The 19,999-nt window shown below is 46.5% G+C and overlaps 1 protein-coding gene across 5 annotated transcripts in view; it reads left to right on the top strand.

Annotated features, from left to right (window-relative positions):
• PTPN14 (protein tyrosine phosphatase non-receptor type 14) overlaps window positions 1-19,653 on the top strand; it is a 167,762-nt gene extending 148,109 nt beyond the window's left edge. For all 5 annotated transcript variants that reach the window (XM_059145765.1, XM_059145769.1, XM_059145766.1 and 2 more), the window contains 6 exons: window positions 2,516-2,659; window positions 3,992-4,210; window positions 7,400-7,528; window positions 9,760-9,994; window positions 13,729-13,892; window positions 19,267-19,653. In XM_059145765.1, the coding sequence (XP_059001748.1) occupies window positions 2,516-2,659; window positions 3,992-4,210; window positions 7,400-7,528; window positions 9,760-9,994; window positions 13,729-13,892; window positions 19,267-19,395 (1,020 nt within the window). In that variant the 3' untranslated portion in view covers window positions 19,396-19,653. The remainder of the gene's footprint in view (window positions 1-2,515; window positions 2,660-3,991; window positions 4,211-7,399; window positions 7,529-9,759; window positions 9,995-13,728; window positions 13,893-19,266) is intronic.
• The last annotated feature ends 346 nt before the right edge of the window (window positions 19,654-19,999 follow it).

Raw genomic sequence — 19,999 nt, 5'->3', positions numbered from 1 at the left:
TGGCCCTAACTCCCTACATAGAGCTTCTTGTGCCATCACAGAGAAGGAAGGGCGTTTCCACCATTTTTCCCATGGGCTCACCCACCCCATCCATATGGATAATAGTGAGTAACTGAGTTCATCCCTTAATTGTGGCTCAGGAACATCGGTATCCCATTCCTATTTCATTTCCCATTGATTTTTTTTCCAGATTATATATACTCAGGAGCTCAGGGATTGCTGCCCTTGGCTGATGTCTTGACCTTAGAGAAGGACTAGGAGATTCTTCAGTGAGCCACTGTGCCAGCGAGATGGTGACAGTGCCAGTGGCCCTGAAGGTTGGGGTAGTTCTCCATCTGCTGTTTTTGATGAAACAGTGAGAAAATCTAACCAAAGGGGAACTGGGCAGAAGGGGTGGGGGGGCATCGCAGGTATGGTGGGAATGTCCCCTGTGGCAACTCTCCATAATTTTGGAGCCACTTGTCTGTTTGATGGGTGATTCAGGTCTGCTGCTGTGGTAGCTCCGCCTTCCGGCTGCTACTGCTGCCTCGAGGACATTTCACTGTCTAGCTTCTGAGCCCCAAGTCGGGTGCCAGGAAGAGAAAAAGCCAAATCAGATTTCTGAGTTTTTTGTTTTTTTTTTTTTTAATCTCTGGTAACAAGTGTATAGGGTAAGTGAGAAGGAACTAAGAAAAAACGTTTATCACTGGGGTTTCAGTTTTCACTAGGTAACTAGTAATCCTTTTCCGAGAAAGACAAGATAGTCACTTTTTGCCTTAGGCCTCATTAGTGTCCCCTTATGGTACAGATGGAAGGAAGCAGAAAGACTGTTTGGAGGACCTTAGGGACTTTTTTTTCCCCCCAAAATGATTGCTTTTCTCAGAATTTCACAGAGGAAGTGAAATGTTCCCAATTAAAAGAGATAACGGGAAAATTATTTCTCACAAACATTAATAAGCAAGCAAACAAACAAAAGCCCCCAAATTGAAATCCAGAATCTTCAAACTCTTCGTGGGATGGAGAAGCCGGGGCCATTCTTTTGGCCGAAGGTGAACCTCGGCACTTTTCTCACTCCCCCAGTTAGTCTTCCACTGAGATGTTCCTTCAGTTTGTCTGCTGGGCTGGTCCTGACAGTGGATGAAGCCTCGCATTGGTGGCCTTCCCTCAGAAAGGCCAGAGCTCCATTCTGACTCTGGGTGACATGGAGAGGCTGACTGTGTGGGGTTGTAATGCCCGCCTGTGCCCCCACACTTGGGATAGTCTGCTCACTCCTTGTCCTCTGCCAGCACCATGGCTCCCTCACCACCAACCTCTCAGGGGGAGTAAATTTATAAATAATAAACTCAAGGGGTAAAAAAGGACCTTAAGCCTTGAAGAGAAACCAGGGATAAGATGACCCCTTCCCATGTGGCATCCAAAGGGACCTATAGAGTAGTTTTGTTTCTGTCAGGAGCAAAATCTTAAATGCTGTTTAACTCCTCTGCTCATATGCTTTAGGAAGTCCCACTATTCTTCTGTCTTCTAAGACAAAATTATTTTTGGGAAATGCTCTCACTGGATTGCCCGAGTAAAACGGGTGCCTTTTCTACCTTAGTCGTTTAGGGGGCACTAGGGAGTGTAGCCTTAGAAGTAACAGCCAGAACCTTGACTGAACCTGTCTCAGAATGTTGGTGCAGGTGAGGTTGGAGAGGAAATCAAAAATGCCACCAACAAGACCTCCAACCCTCTCCCGGAATGGGCTGCTCAGTCCCCAAATCCATATTCTCCCATACCTGTGTCCCATTCAGTAATGTCCCACCGTGACCATTGGGAACCATGGGGCCCATTCCTTGGGGCCTTACAGATGCAGCAGGAAGGGTAATGCCTCACGGATCACGTTGGATGACTGGAGACGTTGGTGTTGGCAAGTCTGCTCACCCGCATCTCCCTCGTACTGCAGACGGTCCCGGGGACCAGAGCTCCGATATAGGATTGACTCTCTCCATCTCTGCTCCTCAGAGTGGAAACTTGGGAAGGTTTTTTTTTTATGGTTTGTGAATCTGCATTTAACAATGCAACAAACCATGTTTATGGTTTTTTTGTTTTTGTTTTTGTTTTTAAATCATTTGATCTGAATAAAAGGTCCATCACTGTGACTGGATTGGCTGTTTCTCTCTCCCTCACTCTGTCTTCCTTCAGCCCTTACCTTCTAGAAGCATCTTGCTAGTACACAGTTTTGCTTTTTTTCTTTTTCTTTTTCTTTTTCCTTTGGAGTGAGCCCCGTGGCAGAGGGATATTTCCATGGCGTCTTTGCTCTGACTTATTGTTAGTTCATTCACTCATCCATTTTTAGATAAAAGCTCAGGAGTCCCAGAGGACCTGGCTTCCGCAGACACAGTGGGAAGAATGGGAAGGCTGTGTTTGAATCTGCCCCACTAATGGTGATTGTCTGCATTCCTTGGCTGGGGAGTTACAGATTTGGGGAGATTAAATAAAACACATTCCAGCATTCTACCCATATAATAAACAATGAGAACATGCCTTTTCTTGCCGCAAGAATCTAGAGAAGCAGAAGATGGCCACTCTGGAAGCACAGAAGCGGCCGCTCATGTTGGCAGCATTGAATGGACTCTCCGTTGCCCGGGTCTCGGGGCGGGAAGACAGTCGAGCTGATGCCACCCGAGTTCCCATGGACGAGAGGGTAAGCACTGGGCTTGTCAAGTGTGTGATTCATTCTCTGTGATCTTGGGGTTCCAGAGCTCTCTCCTTGCCCAAACATGCCAGCCCTGAGGTTTGTTTGATGAATTAATTCCCCAGTTTGAGATTAGCAAGACCCGGTGTGTGCACTGTATTAAATTGATGCTTTCCAGCATCTCAAGTTTCTTCATCGAGTTGAAGCAGTGATGCCTGCCTAACAAGGCAGGGGCATTGCCTTGGGACCTGCCACTAGCCAGCCACGTAGCCTTGGTCCAGTCACTCCATTTCTTTGGACCTGTTATGTTTTTTTTTTTTTTTTTTGGCAAGATAAGGAAGTTCACCTGTTGCTGTAGCTCTCAGCCTCTATGAATTTAGTGAACCATTATCCTTTCTTAGGGAGTGACTGTCTTACCCAGATATTCATAGAATTCTTTTAATAGACCATCCCCCTATTTGGCTGTAAAACGTGGCTGATTTATCATTTTTAGGATAATGCATTGTGAGAACTTTGGTTTTGAAAAGCGGGAAGCAGCTGCATGCTAGTGTTTTAGAGGTGAAGAGGGGTGTTCCTTTAGTTCCTGAAATTACTCTCTGGTTAAGAAACACGTGTAAATTTAATAGAATGCTAGTAGCATTCCTGTTTAGAATTTCTGCCAGTATATATGAAGTATTAGAAAGGCCTGGTGATGGGTATTAAGGAGGGCACGGATTGCATGGAGCGCTGGGTGTTAGATGCAAGCAACGAGTCATGGGACCCTCCATCAGACCCTGAAATACTAATGATGTGCTGTGTAGTGACTAACATAACAACAACAACAACAAAGGTTTAAAGGCAGAAGGGACTTTAGAGGAATCATTTAATCCAGTGAATACCATGTGTTTGTAATGAGTGGTTTGGCAGTGGGAAAAATAAAAGACAAGATCTCATCTTCAGAACGAGGGAACTATAGATCAGTATCATCTTAAATTTATCGAAAACAAAACAAAACACTGCTCTGGAAGTGGAGAAAAAGGATGTTTGGGTAATTGAGAAGAACAGTCTTCTCATCCCTGGGACTTTAAACAGAGGTGTTAATAACAAAAACACTGATTTTGAATTTGGGTTCTTGCCTGGCCTTGCTGACCACTTCTGTTTCAAGCGTGAGTGAGAAGGAGATTGGTTATTGGGCCAGAGACACTAGCACTCTGGTGAACAAGGAGACCAGATAATTCGGCGTCCATCGTACCCCCAAAAGTACCGATTAACGCGATCACTGTGAAATATTTCAAGGCCTCTGACCCGTTGGAGTTTTTGAATAAGGTAATCTGGGGAGCTGAGGATTAATTTCTGTTGCAGTTCAGAACCCTGAAGAAAAAGCTAGAGGAGGGAATGGTGTTCACAGAATACGAGCAGATTCCCAAGAAGAAGGCGAACGGCATCTTCAGCACGGCCGCGCTGCCGGAGAACGCCGAGCGAAGCCGCATCCGCGAAGTCGTCCCGTACGAGGAGAACAGAGTGGAGCTGGTCCCGACCAAAGAGAATAACACGGGTTACATCAACGCCTCCCACATCAAGGTGAGTGGGGGGGCGGCTTGCGGAAGATTGCGGGGTTCCAGGCAAAAATGCAGGGAGAAAAAAAAAACAACAAAAAAAAAACTATCGGGCTCCGACTGAGCCTCTTGGCTCGTCCCCAGCCCCCGAGGGAGTGTTTTTGAATTCCGTGCAGCTTAGTCAACCGGACGGGCGGGCATGTCCGTCACCGCGGAGAGAAGGGAGCCGCACGGCGTCCGGGAGAACCTCGGGTCGCGATTGGCCGCAGGGGAATTCGCTTGTTCCTCTCCGCGACTTACAGCAATCCCCGGGGCGCGCTCGGGAAGCTCGGGGTGTCCTCTTCGGCTCGTGATTCGCACACGGTGGAGACTTTGGAAGTCGCACGCGTTGTGTTTGTCCTGTCAGGGACGTCTTTAGGGGGTTGGGGAGCGGCAGAAACTGCCCGGTTCTCCCCGGTGCTGGTGCGGGTCGTGCGCCGTCCCGCCGACGTCCCCGGGGTGCGCGGTGTCCCGAAGAGCGGACCCCGACGTCCCCGGGGTGCGCCGTGTCCCGAAGAGCGGACCCTGCGGCGCAGGCCGTGAAGGTGCCGGTGGGTGATGCGGCTCTTGCAAGGCTGGCCGCGTTCGTCCGCGCGGGACTATCCTCCGTTCTTTGTTAGTACCTCAGATACCTCAGATCTTCACGTCTCAGTACTTCACCAACTTGAAAAGTAGCGTCGCTCGACGCCAGCTAGAATTGAGAGTTCTAGATGCGTGGCTCCATGGTTAAATGTCTCCTACATGGCTTACCGTCCTCTGCCCTCCCAGTAACAGAATGTAGTTGCTTGGAATGTCACTGCAGGCTCTGACCTCCAAAGTGGGAGAATTTATTCATATACTAATGGTACAGCAGGATGTTTTTAAATCATCCACAGTTCATGTTAATAGTCGTGTATGATCATAACCTCAGAAATCTGTTTCTGGCCTTGTTTGGCGTTATTTCCTTTCCTCGTTGGACTTTCCAACTGTAGCTGAATTTTTGGTAGGTTCCTCTGAGTCTCTAAAATACAGCCATCACTATATTAAAAAAATATATATATATATAAAAAATTAAAAATAAATAAATAAAATACAGCCAGATGTCTGGTGCCTGTGTCCGTTACAATAGTTGTAGGACAGAATAGGAAAAGAACACTGTGGTTGGATGTAGGGGTTTTGTACACAGAGCATAGATAACCACGTGTATATTTTTAAGTACCAGAAAGTACTGTGCAAAAATACGAAGGGGATACTCTTGTGGACCATACTGGGTATTTTGGTTTTAGGTTTTGAGAGTGAGAACTAAAACAATACAGAATGAACCCCAGGAAACTCTTGAGTAAACGCCGCCAGTTTCCTGGGCTTAATTTAGATTAGGAAATAATAGCCAAAGTAATGAATCAGACGAAGATACAAATCGCAGAAATGCTCCTTGGTAGGATATCTTTGGACTCTGACACAGCTATGCCATGCTGTCTTCTTCTTTTGGCCAAATATCCTTCATCGTTTTCCATCTGCGTTCTGGAAAAGCTGTCAATCTACATCAGCTTTGCCCACCGGGTATTGTTAACAGAAGCTTCCCTTTCCTCTGTATTCTCCAAGGCCTGCATTTCATCCTGTGGATCCGGGTTAGACATGGGTGCATTTAATAGACCCGTAGAGCTTGTAAGAACTTGTCCTTGTGTTTTTCGAATAGAGCTGTAGATCTTGCCAATGTTTGCTCCCTGGGTTCCAAGCAGCTATTAACGTAGAGCCAAGATTGATTTGCTCCAGAGGTAGAATCATGACATCTGTGAAATCTACCTCAGTAGCATTGGTTGTTGTGTTTTAATGCAGTTTCTAATGCCCTCCTGTCAATACTTGGAATTTGCTGATAGGCCCCAGGCAGCCACATACTTTGGAAGTATTTATGGTTCCTATATGTTGGGTGCCAGAGAGGCTAATGTTTAAAATCACAATTCCACAGATAAACGAAACTCCTCGCCAGCCAGCCAATATATGAATGTTATCTCCCACCAGTACTTGGAAAATGGATTTCGCTTGCCAGCTTTGACCTAAACATGTCTTGTGTAATGAGACAATAACAGACATTGTTTTTGTTGGAATCCAGTTAGTATATAGTTTCATAAAATAAATGAGGGAAAAAAGTTTCAAACAAGGATCACTTCGTGCTCCAAGAACTCTCTAGAGATTTGCACTGGTGGACGTCGAAGGAGGCCCGACTTTGCACAGGAATGGAAAGGAACACAGAAAGAATGCCGCCAAAGGGCACGATTTCACCCTGACAGCATGACCTTCAACACCTCAGGCACAATTTACTCCTGATTCTCTGCCACTAGTACTTCTAGCTACAGAATTAGTCTCCCAAGGTCACCCTGAGCTGCATGGGGTAATACTTCTATTATCCAAAATCATCTCATGACTCTGAAGTTCGTTTGGATACTGTGGTACCGCATGAGCGAGGAGTCAACAGTCCGGTAGCACGCGTGGTTGCTAGAGGTGCGTCTGTAACACCTGTACGTGACACACGGAGTCGCGAGAACAGTGGAGGGTGACAACACAGTACATAGCATGTCATCAGTACAAAGACCTCACTTCCATAGGGATGATATTCCGTGTTACACTTCTTTTTTTAATTGTGCAAAAGGATGGTAGAGAGTACTGTGCCTCAAACTAGGGGACACAGTATAATAGTGGGGGTATGAAATCAATTTCTTGATCAGGACCACTTTGAGGTTGTGTGTGTGTGTGTGTGTGTGTGTGTGTGTGTGTGTGTTTTAAACGAAACAGACTAGACTAGAGAGGAGGAAAGAATAGAAATAATCAGTACCTTGTGCGTACTAAGCACAAGTATTATTTCTGTAACAAATTCTGTTAGGTTATACACACCCTTAGGGTCATGCAATTTGAGTGCATGTGTGTGTGTGTGCGTATGTGTATGTTTTTAACTCTCACGGGTTTGTATATAATTACTATAAGTTACAGACCAAAAAAGAAAAAGTATTTTAATAGGCTTGAGTGACAAAATGTATTTTCATGTAAGAATGTGTTACCAGACTTTTTTGATAATATCACTAACCCATTTGGCCTAAAATATTATCCACGGTTTTCAGGTAGAGACAGATGGAGCCATGGTCAGCAGGTAATGCTGTTCTAGATTTGGGGTTCATTTACCCTTGCTTTCCTTGGTTTCCAGGTGGTGGTTGGTGGGGCACAATGGCACTACATAGCCACTCAGGGACCCCTACCACACACGTGTCATGACTTCTGGCAGATGGTGTGGGAGCAGGGAGCGAACGTGATTGCCATGGTCACTGCGGAAGAGGTAAGGGTGCTGGGGGTACAGCCATCTGTCCCCGGGGGTGGTGGTGGGGGGGCGGGAGATCAGCTCTGCATCTGGTGACCTCGCTGTCGCATCCTGCTTCCTCCACCACCGTTTCTCTGCAAATGCTTTTTCTCTCTGGCACGCATTTCTTTTCTCTCCTCCCACATAGATTTGTTTTATTTCCCAAAGATAATTTATTGTCGTATCCCGTTTTCATCCAGCTTATTAGCGCTTTTCCTTAGACTGCCATAAACTAGAATCCATCAGACAAACAAATAAGAACCAAACTTCAGTTCAGCCAGCTCACTTGTGTGTGCCAAACAGCGCGATCATCGCTCCCCTGGAATTTGAGCGAGAACTTAGGGCTGCTGTGGGTAGATCGGCGCGTATTCCCAGCCGCGGGCATGGCCAATCCCACACGCTTCTGTGCTTAGCAGCTGAAGAGAGACCAGAAACTGGTGTTCCTGTAGAGGTCTCTCTCTTCTTTGGGGAGAGGAGAAAAAAAAAAAAAACACGTTACCTTTCTTTGCCAAGTCAAATGTAGTTTTTCTGTTGAAACTGGAGAATTCTGCGCGGTGTTCTAAAAACTGGTGCTCGCCGCTGGTCAACCGAGCAGTTTGCTCGGACTTTGCTGCCTTTAAGGGAAGAAGTTTTATATTTCTTCTCTTGTCACGTTCTCAGTTTTTTTTATTTTAACCACTTTCTTTTCTTCCTTTCATGAGATTTTAACTTCCGTTTTGAAGTCATTTAGGGGACCAGCTAGCTTCATCTGTCTTTCACCAGTATCTGCAGCAAGGAATACCCCCTTCCTGGTGCCTGGGTGGCTCAGTTGGTTAAGCAACTTCCTTCAACTCAGGTCATGGTCCTGGAATTCCGGAATCAAGTCCCAAATCGGGCTCCCTGCTTGGCTGGGAGTCTGCTTCTCCCTCCAACCTCTTCCCTCTCATGCTCTCTCTCTTTCTGTCTCTCTTCCTCTCAAATAAATAAAATCTTTAAAAAAAAAAAAAAAAAAAAAAAAGGAAAAGAAATACCCCTTTCCTACAAATTTTTAAAGGGTGGGGAGCAGCGAACTGAAAACAGAACTCATATTTCCTTCATGGACTGTTCTGAGTAGTTGCTTCCCAGAACAACCCCTTAAGAAGGTAGTGATGAAAGTCAGTTCAAGCCCTTTAAAACCTGTAGTACTTCTCTCGGCTGACTTGAGACCTTCCCACGAAGAGTTAATGCTCTGTAAAATGTGTAGAATCGCTTTTTAGTCTTATAAAATCATACTACCGGAAGGGATTCATTCAACTCCAAACAGTGTGTCATCTGTGCTGACCGGGGGCCTGGTGGCCGACTAGATAGGTGTGATCCCTGTCCCCAGGGAGCTCCCGTCTTGGTGGGAGGGACCAGACAAATAAAGGAAACTTGGGGGGGTCCCAGCCACAAAGGAAGCAGAATGGAGGATGGCATTGAGAGTGGTGGCGTGCAGCTTTTAGTCAGACGTGCGGCCGTGGGCCCTGCGGGGAGGTTGCAGTTGGGCTGAAACCTGGGTGTCCAGAAGGGGCTGGCCTGACAGGCGTGAAGCCTGGTGGTCTGTGTGGCAGCCAGAGGCTTACAGTCTCTTGGAATTTGTCGTCCGCTTGGACACTCAGGAGTGACAGAAGGTAAGGGAGGTTTTACTGATCTCCCTTGGTCAGTAAAAGAGGCAGGTGTCCTTCAAACGTAAGATTCCGTTCGAGCAGATGAATTGGGACAGGAGCCTTTGTAGCCTCCCACAGGTGTAAGCAGGGGGCCATCGGGGCTCCTCGGAAGAGCAGCCGCAGCGCCCACGCTCAGTGCCCCAGCTCTGCCTGCTGCTTAGCCTTCCTCTGCCGCCTCCTGCTTCGTGCTCGGGGTTTCCTTCTAGGTCACCATGTGATCCACTCCCCACTACAGTGACTTAACCGTGCAAACCTCAGAAACAGAGATCCCATGTTGTTCCTGCCCTTGGCCCTCTCCACTGGCTCTTCTCCTTCACGTTCAACTGCCGCACAGTTGTCTGTCTTCTGAGTGTCTCTGTGCTGTAACTACGGCTACAAAGGTCTTGGTGTCGGTGCCTGGGATCTCCCCCATGATGGAGACTGCCCAGTGCCCCGAGTTAGTGACCTAGACGCTGCTCGCGTTTCGTCTGTCCTCAGAGTTTACGAAGAAGGGGATAAGAGCTTCCCCTGACTGTATTTCTGGTTTTGCTTTTGTGTCTGATTCAGGAAGGTGGACGAACCAAGAGCCACCGATACTGGCCCAAACTGGGTTCCAAGCACAGCTCGGCCACCTATGGCAAGTTCAAGGTCACCACAAAGTTCCGAACAGATTCCGGTTGCTATGCAACCACAGGCTTGAAGGTCAAGCACCTTTTGTCTGGGCAGGAAAGGACAGTGTGGCATTTGCAGTATACGGACTGGCCGGATCACGGCTGCCCAGAGGACGTCCAAGGATTTTTATGTAAGTTTTTTCTTCCCAGTCAGAATTTTACCAACTGCATCCATGGTCTGAGAGTTGGAAATGAAATGATAAGAGATGTTTTCTCTTAAGTGGCAAATGTGTTATATCACTGAAGTGTACGTCCCTCCGTATGGTATGAAAGAGAAGAATAATACATGTCCTCTGTCACAGTCCCCTTACCTTTTACCCAAATAAGCTGAAACTGTGGCAAACTAGTTCATTCCATCTTGATGCAATAGGCTTTTAGGTACTCAGTAACAAACCTGACAGATGTCACATATCTGAGCCTTGAAAATATTATGCTAAGTAGCAGAAACCAGACACAAGTGGACAGACATTGTATGATTCCATTTTAATGAAGTATCCAGAATAGAAAACTTCACAGAGATAGAAAGGGTAGATGTTACCAGGGACCAGGGGAAAGGGGAAATAGGGAATAGGAAGTTATTGTTTGAAACAAAATTTCTGTTTGGGGTAATGAAAATGTTCTAGGAATGTGTCCCGGTGATAGTTAAACAACCCTGTGAAAAACACTTACTTTTTAATTTTTCATGGGGGTTTGTATCTCATAAGTCCTGCATCCCTTCCTTATAACAAGAATCTCAATGAGTACTTTCCGGTTACCTCTGATTAAGATACTGGGAATTATTGAAATCGAATTGTTGTTTTTAGAACTATCATTTTTTAATTTGTCAATTTTTGATAGTATGGTTTTCTTAGAAGCTCGTTGACCTAAAATATATGCGGTATTTTATTTGAAAAGCTGAGTGTGTGCCCACTGCATTTCAGGCTCTGGATCAGGCTCTTAGAATCAGGGAACCATTTCTGTTTGGAAGGCACTCGAAGTCTCATGTGAAAGGCAGGCCAGTGAGGCGGGTCCGGGGGTGAGATGGGACACTGGTGAGGGCTACCGTGCTCCCCCTTCCTTTTCCGCAGTCTCACTTACCTGTCCTGCACTTGTGGGGACACCCCATTCCTTGCTCACCCAGTGAGGCCTCGGGCTCTCGGCAGATTTATTACCCGTGTGTCGTTGACTTTCCAGCAGACAGAAGACGACTATGGGAACATCATCTGGATGTTGCGTGATGTCAAACCCTTGATTTTATTTTGATACTCACTTAGAACCTGCGGTATGCGCAGAGAATGGAGGGAAGAACAGGTCTTCAAGAACCGAAAAGGAACATTTCAAAAGTTCCAGCGGGAAACTTCCGATGCATACCTGTTCCCCGCTGCGAGTACTTGCTTTCCCACTGGGGCAGTGAAGGTGGGACTTGAGGGGGTGTCACTGACAGACAACGGAAGAGAGCAAGTCTAGAGAGGGTTAGTGCCTCAACTGAGGTCAGTTATCTGTAGCTCAAAACATTCATAAGGAGGGCGGGGACCTTTGTAGAACTTTCTTTCCTCCTGACAGTGCTCTTTTTTTTTTTTTTTCTGGTAAGCCTTTGCTTACCAAGCCTTTGACTTACCAGAATTATTTCCAAGATGCAGAAAAGGAAACAATAAAAGTAGATCAGTTTGATGACCGGCAAACAGCTCTGACAGAAGTTTGAGTCTGTAAGGTGATGAAAATCATAGTCTGATCTTTTCAATTCGAACCAAGGAAGGCCCATCTAAATTACTGAAAAACAGAGAAAAATTTTTTTTCAAAGATTTATTAATTTATTATTTTAGAGAGAGTGGGGGGGGGGATGGGTGGGAAGGGGCATTGGGAGGGACAGAGAGAAAGAGAATCTCAAGCAGACTCCCTGCTGGGCACAGAGCCTGATGTGGGGCTCGATCTCAGGACCCTGAGATCATGATCTGAGCCAAAACCAAGAGTCACATGCGTAACAGATTGAGCCACCTAGGCACTGCCATGGAAGAATATTTTTAAACAATGTAAATTTATTGATGCTTCTAAGAAACTCAGTGTGCTAGGGGCCGAGGAGTGGTGTCTTTGAAATGTTGGCTCTTCCAGGTTTTTAGGAATTTTAAAAAGATTCTTGCCTGTGTTTAAATTCAACTCCCTGGAGACAGGGGCTTAGGGCACATGGCTTCCAGCCTGGAGAAGTCTTCGCTGAGTTACAGCTTAAGGAACTTGATTCATGTGACTGCTAGAGAGCACATCCGTTTTAATCCAGTTTCTCTGTGTTTTATGAAATTCTATGTAGTGGTAGCATCTGCTTTATGGACCAGTATTCCTTTCTCTTCTCCTCTTAAACCTAGCACGAGAGGAAGACCTGTCTCATGTGCGGGAACGTTGCCTTTTCTGTCCGAGAGTGCCCGGTCACTGAATTTCTCAGCCCTCTCACAGAAAAACTGAGAATTCCATGCACCGTGTGTAGCTCACGTTGGTCCCGGGTGGTAACTGCTGTGTCTGGTCATCTCAGAGTTTGCCTTCCCTCTGTTCTTTTTTTGTTTCCCCTTATGATTTTTATTTATTTATTTATTTGACAAAGAGAGATCACAAGTAGGTAGAGCAGCAGGCAGAGAGAGAGGGAAACAGGTTCCCTGCTGAGCAGAGAGCCCGATGCGAGGCTCGATCCCAGGACCCTGAGATCATGACCTGAGCTGAAGGCAGAGGCTTAACCCACTGAGCCACCCAGGTGCCCTGCCTTCCCTCTGTTCTGTTTTGTCCGAGCTCATTGTACATTATTGGTGGTGGTCATTGACTTTGGTAAACTACTTCAGACGACTTTGTAATTGCATTAATGTCATAAAGGCAAGTAGGAGTTGGTAGTACTTGTATGTAAACAGATGCCTCTAAGTCACTAGATGGGTTTGGGCTCCCTTTTGTTCTCTCCAACAATTTGAGCGCTTCCCCAGTCTTGTCTACAATGCTTCATGGGGATGAGATTTTCTGAGTATCGAGAACATTTTGGTCAGTTTGTCCCCTGAGCTAGCTACTATAGAATCTCTATTACGAATGGACTTCTTCCGTTTCTTGGACTGTTTGAGGTTAACGTTTTATAGAATTTTCCTTTTTTTTCATGCCCATGAACAGGAAAAGTTGTTAAGGCTTGTACGGCTATAATTTGTCATTTGTGCCCAACTGGAATAGGGAACAGACCCCGGTGCAGCCCTGCTGAGCCAGGCAGATGTCAGGAGGGATGCAGAGGTGACAGGACCCGTACACACACACACACACACACACACACACACACTCACACACACACACGTTGCCTCCGGAGCAGGGGAGGGCTCCTCTTCAGCTACTGACATAACCCCGTGGAATCTGAGCTGTAAAGCAGGACCCCCTGCACCCCCCCCATCTATTTTTACATCTAAAAACGAAGTCAAGCCTCAGTTGACATTCAGTCATTCTGTGAGGGGAAGGAGGAAGGGGCAGATGGACGCTCTTCCCACCAGAAATTGGCTCTGACAGGCGGGCGTTTCAAGGGGACCTCGCTGGTGCTCTGATCCCAGTCTGTTAATAGTAGGAATTGCTGTAAGTAATGTCGAGAATCATCTGCTTGGGGGACTTTGGGATTTGCAGAGGGGAAAACAGAATTTAATTTTTAAAAAAGAACTATTTAATTTAAAGAACAAATTCTCCCGTGGACTAATTGACTCCCAGCTGGTCCTTTCTGGATCCAGGACTGTACTGCGGGTACCAGCCAAATAATTAGTGTCTTGTAAGAACTGTAAATTATTGTCGCTTGAAATAAAAAAAGAAAGAAAAAACGAGAAATATTCACCTTCCTACGCAAAGCCAGGTAGGACTTTGGTGACGGGATCTGTATTTTGTCTTGCAGCCTACCTGGAGGAGATCCAGTCGGTGCGTCGCCACACCAACAGCATGCTGGAAGGCCCCAGGAGCCTGCACCCCCCCATCGTGGTCCACTGCAGCGCGGGGGTGGGGCGGACCGGCGTGGTCATTCTTTCTGAGCTGATGATCTACTGCCTGGAGCATAACGAAGTGAGTCATTGGCAGCTTTCCTGAATACTCCACCTTGGGGACAAATGTACTCTGCCCCCAGACCTTCCCCGGGGCCCTTTGCGTTTCCAGGGCTTCATTTCCCGTCTTGTGACAAGACTTTTCCAGATCCACAATTCCTAGTTGGCCTTGACATTTACAGCCTTTATCTTCCGCCTTTCCCTTGCTCAGTGTAGACTCGAAGATAACACAGAAGAAAGAGATGAAAGTGTGAGATAGGAAACATTGAGAAAGACTGATGTGCTTAGTGTCAGGCTTCCAGAAGGCTGTGGGGTGTTTTGCAGCTGGTCTGGTTCTATTGTGGGTCACCTTCCACGGTGGGTTATCTGGTCACAGGTCATCTAGCTGTGACTTGCATTTCTGGAGTATGTTTCAGGCGAAATCCTCTGTGAAAAAAATGTGTTTACTGGATGATGGGGAGGTTGTGGGCCCTCTAGACAGGCCCTGGGGTAGCACACGGACCTGGTCTGCCCCCGCAACGGTGCATGCCTAGCTCTTCTCCCCACAGAGGTGGGCTGTGCTGAGCTGGTGCCCACGCGGTGTGTGGCCTCTCCTGCAGCTCGAGGCCAGGGAGTGGGACGGAGGGGCTTCTGATTTCACAGAGGTGAGATCAGATCAAATCCAAGGCTTAAGAACCATTCTTCTGCTTTCTGTTCACATGGGTCTTTGGGGGTTTTAAATGGCTCTCACTTATTTTGTTAATGCTCTTAGTTGGGGTCTTCAGAGCAGCCGTGTAGAGGAGCTGGGCACCTGTCCTGTTGTACAGACGAGGAAACTCAGGTCCAGAAACAACTTAGGGACTTGTCTAGTGCTAAGGTGAGAATGAGGTCCAGTTCTTTCCTGTCTTCACTCTGCTGGCAGATGCCAAGTGCCCTTGGTTCTTGTTCCATCCTCAAATTATACAGGGGCACCTGACTGGCTCAGGTAAACATCTGCTTTGGCTCACGTCGTGGTTCCAGGACCCTGGGATCGAGCCCCATGTCGGGTTCCTGGCTCAGCAAGGAGCCTGCTTCTTCCTCTTCTCCCCACTCATGCTCTCTTTCACTCTCTCACAAATAAATAAATGAAATATTTTTTAAAATAGTAATAAATTATATAGCTTGGAGAATCCAAGGAAGCTTTTGAAGTGGTTCCTTAGTTGTTAAATTAGGGAATGTGACAATGCATGTTCTGTGAAAGAACTGATATAATATATGGATTTACTCAGTAGTAGCAGTCGTTTGAAAATCAGATTAAATATTGCCCCACGAAATTTGTTATACTGAAACTTGAAGAAAAATGATAAATACACAAGTTCAAACATGTTTAAAGGATTTTTAAACTCTGCCCATATAAAGTTCATTTTGGAAATTTTGAATCCATATGTATGAATGTGCTGCTGAAAAGTAGAATCTGTGGGGCGTGTGGATGGCTCAGTCAGTTGGGTGTCCCAACTCTTGGTTTTGGCTCAGGTCACGATCTCCACATCATAGAATCAAGCTCCATGCTCAGCGGGGTGTCTGCTTCTCTCTCTCTCTCCTTCTTCCCCACAATGCTCTCATGTGCTCTCTCTCTAAAATAAGTAAATCTAAAAAAAAAAAAAAAAAAAAAAAAAAGTAAAATTGGGCTTATACCAAAAGTAGACTACTTTTAAAAACAGACATTCTGCTGATGAGCAAAATGCCCATCGCAGAATCAGCTGAGACTACCTAACAGGAATTTTGTCATCTTCCGTGAGTTTTTATCCTTTTGTCTCACATCATGAGATTTCTTGATTACTTGCTCCTCTGTCACTTCTAGAAGTCTCTAGAAGGATCTAGTAAACTGAATAGCTTGCCATTGAGTCCCAAAGCGAATCGGTGCTAGGGAGATGGAAAAAGATGGAAGTAGAAGTGTAGTATATATGGCGTGAGTATATCCAAGCTCCACTGGAGACACAGTGGGCTCCAGAGGAGGAAGAAAGCCTCATCATCGTCCCCTCCCCTAGCTATCTTACCACTCTCTTGTGTCACTGTCTTCCCCACAGTGTCCCTCTGTCTACCATTCCCTGTGAACTCTTCCTCCGCGCCCCACTGCTCCTTTTGTCCATCTTGTCTGACATGGAAGGTGGTTCTGTTCTGAGCTTTTTAGAGACCCACCGAAAGCTGAGCCTTAGTAATGTGAGGACACGAAGGCTCATTGGCCCCCAGATGTTACTGACCCAATACGACATATGGCACATGTCCGAGCCAGTGTGGTGCCGAGTGAGGATTTGGCCATTAGGGCCTCGCATGGACTTGGTGAGGGCTCAGGGTGATTGAATTCTCTACAGTGTGTCCAAACATAGTGGATTTCCTCAATGCCCAGTTGCCTGCCAGAACATTCTTTGCTGGAACATGGTCAGTCCAAAAAGGACTTCTGTTCCCATTGATATTCAAAGATAGCAAGATGACTCATATTGTTCCCTTCCCTTCCCCTAGCACAAATATAGCCAGCCTTATCTGTCCCATTTCCCATCACTGCTATTGGTAGATGGTTAGGGAGAGACAAGTTCTCTACTTTGTTCTGCTTCAGGCCTGGCTAGTAAAAGTCAAACCCTCATTTCAAAAGAAGAGTGGAGCATATTTAGCTCTTTTATTTGTTTTTTAAGCAAAGATTTTGACAAATAAATATAAAGTTGCGCATCCTGTTTTTCTCCTCTCTAAACTTCCCTGCCTCCCGTCCATTGCTTCTGGATTTAGTGTACTTTATATTTTAGTCTGTAAACCATACAGTGTTAGTTTTGTCAGCGAAATGCCTTTTCTTTTTCCTGGAATAAAGATGCTTTTTACAGTCAGGTCAGGGAGCTGTGACGTGGGGAGGGGAGGGAACGCTCCTAGGCTGCTCTGACAGGTGTCTTCGTGGCCCACTGCTTTGGGTCACTAAATGTTGGCTTGACATTTTAATGCCTATACTTCCCCCCCCCGCCCCAGAAAGCACTAGTTTTATGGTTTGCAGTCCTCTACCTTGTCCCCCTGGGATTTAGCGCTCTGCCCTAGATCAGCTCATAATAAAAGGTTGGGTTTTCAGTACCCAAATAATGAGATATCTTCTCTGGCTGCTTTTCTGAATAAGTTATCCCTTCCTCATGGAGTAGAGAGGAGAAAATGCCTTCTGGACAAAACTGAGCACACAACAACTGCGGCATGATTCCTTGGAGTTAGGGACAGTGGAGAGCAGAGACTCTGGGAGTGAATCTTCAGGGCAACTAGGACTCTCGTTGATTTTGGGGGAACTTTCTTTGTCTTGTCTCGCAGCTGTCCCTTATCAACATGCTGTCTTTAGAGCTGATTCTTACAGGCTATTGAGATGGTAATGACCATGATGGTGGATGGAGCTCGAGATGGTGGAGGTGGCCAAGGTAGGGGACGTAGGTGTGACGATGGTGGTGCAGGAGATGATAGTGATGGAGGTGGTGGAGGTGGAAGGGGTGATGACAACAGTGACAATGACAATATCAGAGTAACAACCACCAACCTATATTGAATGTGCCACCACCATTCTGGGAGCCTTACAACTCAAGGAGCCTTTACAGTAACCCTATAAGAGAGATCCTGCTAATGCCCTGTGTGACAGAGATTCTGAGGCACAAGTAGATGAGGGGATGTGTCCCTGTCCCACAGCCAGGAAGTGTGAAGGCTGGGGTTTGGCAGATGAAGCCTGACCTGAGCCCGTGCTCTTAACTGGTGTGTGACCCTGCCTCCCCGTCAAAACCTTGATGGGAATGGGGGAGTAGCAGCTCTACTCTCTCCTTACATCTTCAGCACCCAGCTCAGTAATGCTCACCAAGCAGTGTGTGCTGGTGTAAGTTCATCGTTGGGTGCCCATGGGTTGTACATCGCGCTGTCGGTTACTTGGAAGTATCGTGTGGGCAAACATCCACTAGTTCAAAGCTTACAGCATAGGCTGTAGGTTTTGACTAATAGTTTGAGGATTCACATGCCTTTTTCTCTTTCCTTCTTACTGAGGACTTGCCTCTGTCTCTTTTAAATCTGTGGTGTGCATTATGGGTTTTTGGAGAAGAGAGACCAAGAAGGCTGGCATGTGCTGCATCGTAGCTACACGAAGTTCGAAGTGGCTGAAGTGGCTTGTAAAAGTCAAGTAAGAAAAGACCTACCGCTGGGGGTGCGTTGCCTTGCCTCCTGCGGTTGCTCTGCGCTTGCAGACCTCAAGCGCAGAGGAGGAGCTCCCAGTGCAGGGGCCGTGTGCTGCGGCCATGCTGGCTTTGCGGACTCCCTGAGACTTCTGCCCTGGCTGGTCCAGGAGGATGCAAAGGACTCGACTGAGCCTCTGGTCTGTGTTAATTCCTTTCTGTTGAAGCTGGTTCTGTATTCCCAAAGAATTGACACACGGGCAATCTCATTTTATATAGAAGATATTTTTAGTGAAAGGTTTTCACTCTAATTATGGCTGTTGTGATGAGCACTGGGTGTTGGATGGAAAAGGGTTGATTTCTGTATTGTACACCTGAAACTAACATTACACTTTATGTTGACTAACTGGAATTTAAATAAAAACTTAAAAAAAGAAAAGAAAAGAAAAAAGAAAAGGCAAAAGCTGAGAAGCAGCCTAGTTATCCTGGAGAAGACCCCAAACACGAATTGATAGAATTTCTGAAAATGGGTGTGAGGCATAGAGACAAAAAGAGAAGGACCAACTAAAAAAAAAAAAATCAACCAACCAACCAACCAATCAACAGGACTGTGTTCAGAGATTGTAACTTGATGTTTTCCAGGTTTACCCATAAATTATCTCACTTGATAATGACCACGATTCTGTGAGGTAGCGGGATCAGTATGATTTTTCTCAGCTCATTGATAGTAATAATAAAGGTTGGTCTTTATTAAGAACTCAGTGTGTGCCGGACACTGTGCCAAATGCCTTACGTGCATGTCACTGCTGGATCCCATCAGGCGGGTACGGCCCAGTCACCCACTGTTCTGGCTGAGGAAGTGTTGTTAACCGCGGCAAAGCCACGCTGTCGTCAAAGGAAAGCGTCATTTTTTTTTTTCTCGTACAAATAAGAAACTAAGACCCAGCGAGGTCTTGAATCCTGCCACTGATTCCAGCCGGAGTGGGGAGTACCAGTCCAGTATGAGCGACTGCAGCCTCTGGGTTTTCTCGAACCGTCTGGTGCATGTTTCACATCTCACACCAGTGCCAGTGGCATGTGACAGCCAGATTCTCCAGGTGCTGGTAGAAGGTCTTTGAATGGGCAACCCTAGAGGGGCCAGGCCCTTGGCTTTCTCATGTACCTAGAGATGGGCAGTGAGCCAAAGCTTCCCGGAGGAGGGAATGAGGAGGGGCCCAAGGGCAGCTTCTCATCTCAGGGTGTGGTGCTTGTTTTCTTGTCTTGCAGAAGGTGGACGTGCCTGTGATGCTGCGGCTGCTCAGGGAGCAGAGGATGTTCATGATCCAGACCATCGCCCAGTACAAGTTTGTCTACCAAGTGCTCGTCCAGTTCCTCCAAAACTCCAGACTCATTTAACCCCTCGACCCAGCTCCTGCAAGAGGACCCAGCTCCGGTGTGCAGACGGGGAGGCACCCCAGACAGCATCTCCCCCCGAGGGGTGTGGATGGCCAGAGCAGGCAGGTCATGGGCTCCTGAGGACAGGAGCCGAGAGCATTCACAAAACATCATAGATTATTTTATATAAGATAATTTATTTTTTTCCCCTTTGGGATAACTTTTGTGAATCATTGTAATTCAGTTTTCACAATAATATAGTACCTTTCATTTGAACGATATTTTGACTGATCTGCATTGTAATATGTCAGTAGGAAGGGCTGTCTGGTAGATCATCTGGAGGACAGAGGCATAAAGGGAAGACATCTCTAGTGAAGTTGCGGCCAGATTAGTAACTGACCCTGAAATTCATCAGCCTCATCTTCCATCCAAATCCAACATGGCAAGAAAATTAATTTGTTCTAAAATTAATAGATAGGGGCCAAGGCCCTTCCCTGAAGGGAAACAACAACAACAAAGAAAACCCCACTATTCTCTTACATTTGGGGGCTCATGAGCCTTGCTGGCCAGCGGCCTCCCTTCTTCCTTTCTGCCTCCATGCTCAGCAGCTCAAGTTAAAGACAGG

Source organism: Mustela lutreola, chromosome 14 (genome assembly GCF_030435805.1).
Source record: "Mustela lutreola isolate mMusLut2 chromosome 14, mMusLut2.pri, whole genome shotgun sequence".
Lineage (NCBI taxonomy): Eukaryota > Metazoa > Chordata > Mammalia > Carnivora > Mustelidae > Mustela > Mustela lutreola.
Note: the sequence above shows the minus strand (reverse complement) of the source record. Positions and strands in the feature narration are given on the sequence as shown.